General features: G+C 61.0%; 1 protein-coding gene across 1 annotated transcript; it reads left to right on the top strand.

Moving 5' to 3' along the window:
• The first annotated feature begins 232 nt into the window (after window positions 1–232).
• On the top strand, window positions 233–925 carry CHC_T00002842001 (hypothetical protein). Its single transcript, XM_005713916.1, has one exon. It carries the CDS (start codon window positions 233–235, stop codon window positions 923–925), a length of 693 nt encoding a protein of 230 aa, XP_005713973.1.
• Window positions 926–1,194: the final 269 nt, after the last annotated feature.

Raw genomic sequence — 1,194 nt, forward strand, 5'->3', positions numbered from 1 at the left:
ATTTTACCGCTGCCGTGGACACCCCCTCCGTGACGGGGTAAAAATCGAACCGTAAGGATCCATATTATTACACAGCGGGCGTGCGCGGCATAGACGCAGGGGGGCGGGGCGGCGTGGCGGTGGGCGGGTCGGTCAGCAGACCGGGGGGCGGGGCGGGCCGGTGTGGAAGGCGTGGGTTGGTGTTGAGGGCGTGTGTGGAGGGCTCGGGACGGGTGTGGAAGGCGCGGGGTTTATGGCGGGGCGTCCCCAGTTGGACGGCCCGGCAGGAAGACAAGCGAGAGCAGCTGAAACGACTCGACCCACGGCTTGTCCTTGTTGGCGGCGTTCTTCTTCGAGCTCGGGTACGTCTTGTCCAGGCAGTCCTCCTTCACGCGCCACGGCCGGGTCACCTTGCCGTCCTTGTTCCGCTTGTACGACGCCACGATCTCGCACATCGCTGGGGGCCGCTTGCGACGCGGCGCTCAATCAAGGAAGGGGGAGCACACGCGCGGACGCACGTCGTGAAATTGCACGCGGCGCGTTGGCAAACAAACCGGGACACAAACTGCGCAAGCAACCGCTACGCCCTATAACCATTACGCCACTCCCGCCCTCCCCCGCCGCGCCCTCTCTCTTTTTATACGCCGCGGCTGCTCATCATACGTGCGCCCGCGCCGTGCACCGCGCTCTCGCGCACCCGCGCAGCGCCTTTACGCGCCGCCGCCCCAGCTGGGGGGTGGTGGCGGGCGGCGGTGGCGGGCGGCGCAGGAGCGCTTCGCACAGGCGCTGTTCGCGATGGACAGCTTTTGACAGGAAAAGAAAGCGGATTGCGGGAGAGAGGAGGATAGCAGCCGAGAAGTTAGAGAAACGGAAGTCTACCTTCCGCGGTGATATTTCCGTCGTCTTGTCTCTGCATTTATGCGCTCCTAACACACACACGTCATGACGTGTGTGTGTTAGGCGCGCGGAAGTCTGCACTGTTCACATTGCAGATGCCGGGCCTCGAACTGTTTGCGTCAGGGCCAGTCCGGGATGCTCTATATCAAAAGGTGTCGAACATTGTGATGACCGGCTACACAACAGTGCGCGCCCTCAACAAGGTGAAGATTTTAAAGACAGAAAATATGAAAAACGGGATCCCCTCAAATTGTTCTAAGCAAAGTGCATTGCTTTTAACGGCAGTGCACTTGGCTCACAAATAACCATTACCACTTT

Source organism: Chondrus crispus, genomic scaffold, assembly GCF_000350225.1.
Source record: "Chondrus crispus Stackhouse genomic scaffold, scaffold_158, whole genome shotgun sequence".
NCBI classification, from domain to species: Eukaryota; Rhodophyta; class Florideophyceae; order Gigartinales; family Gigartinaceae; genus Chondrus; species Chondrus crispus.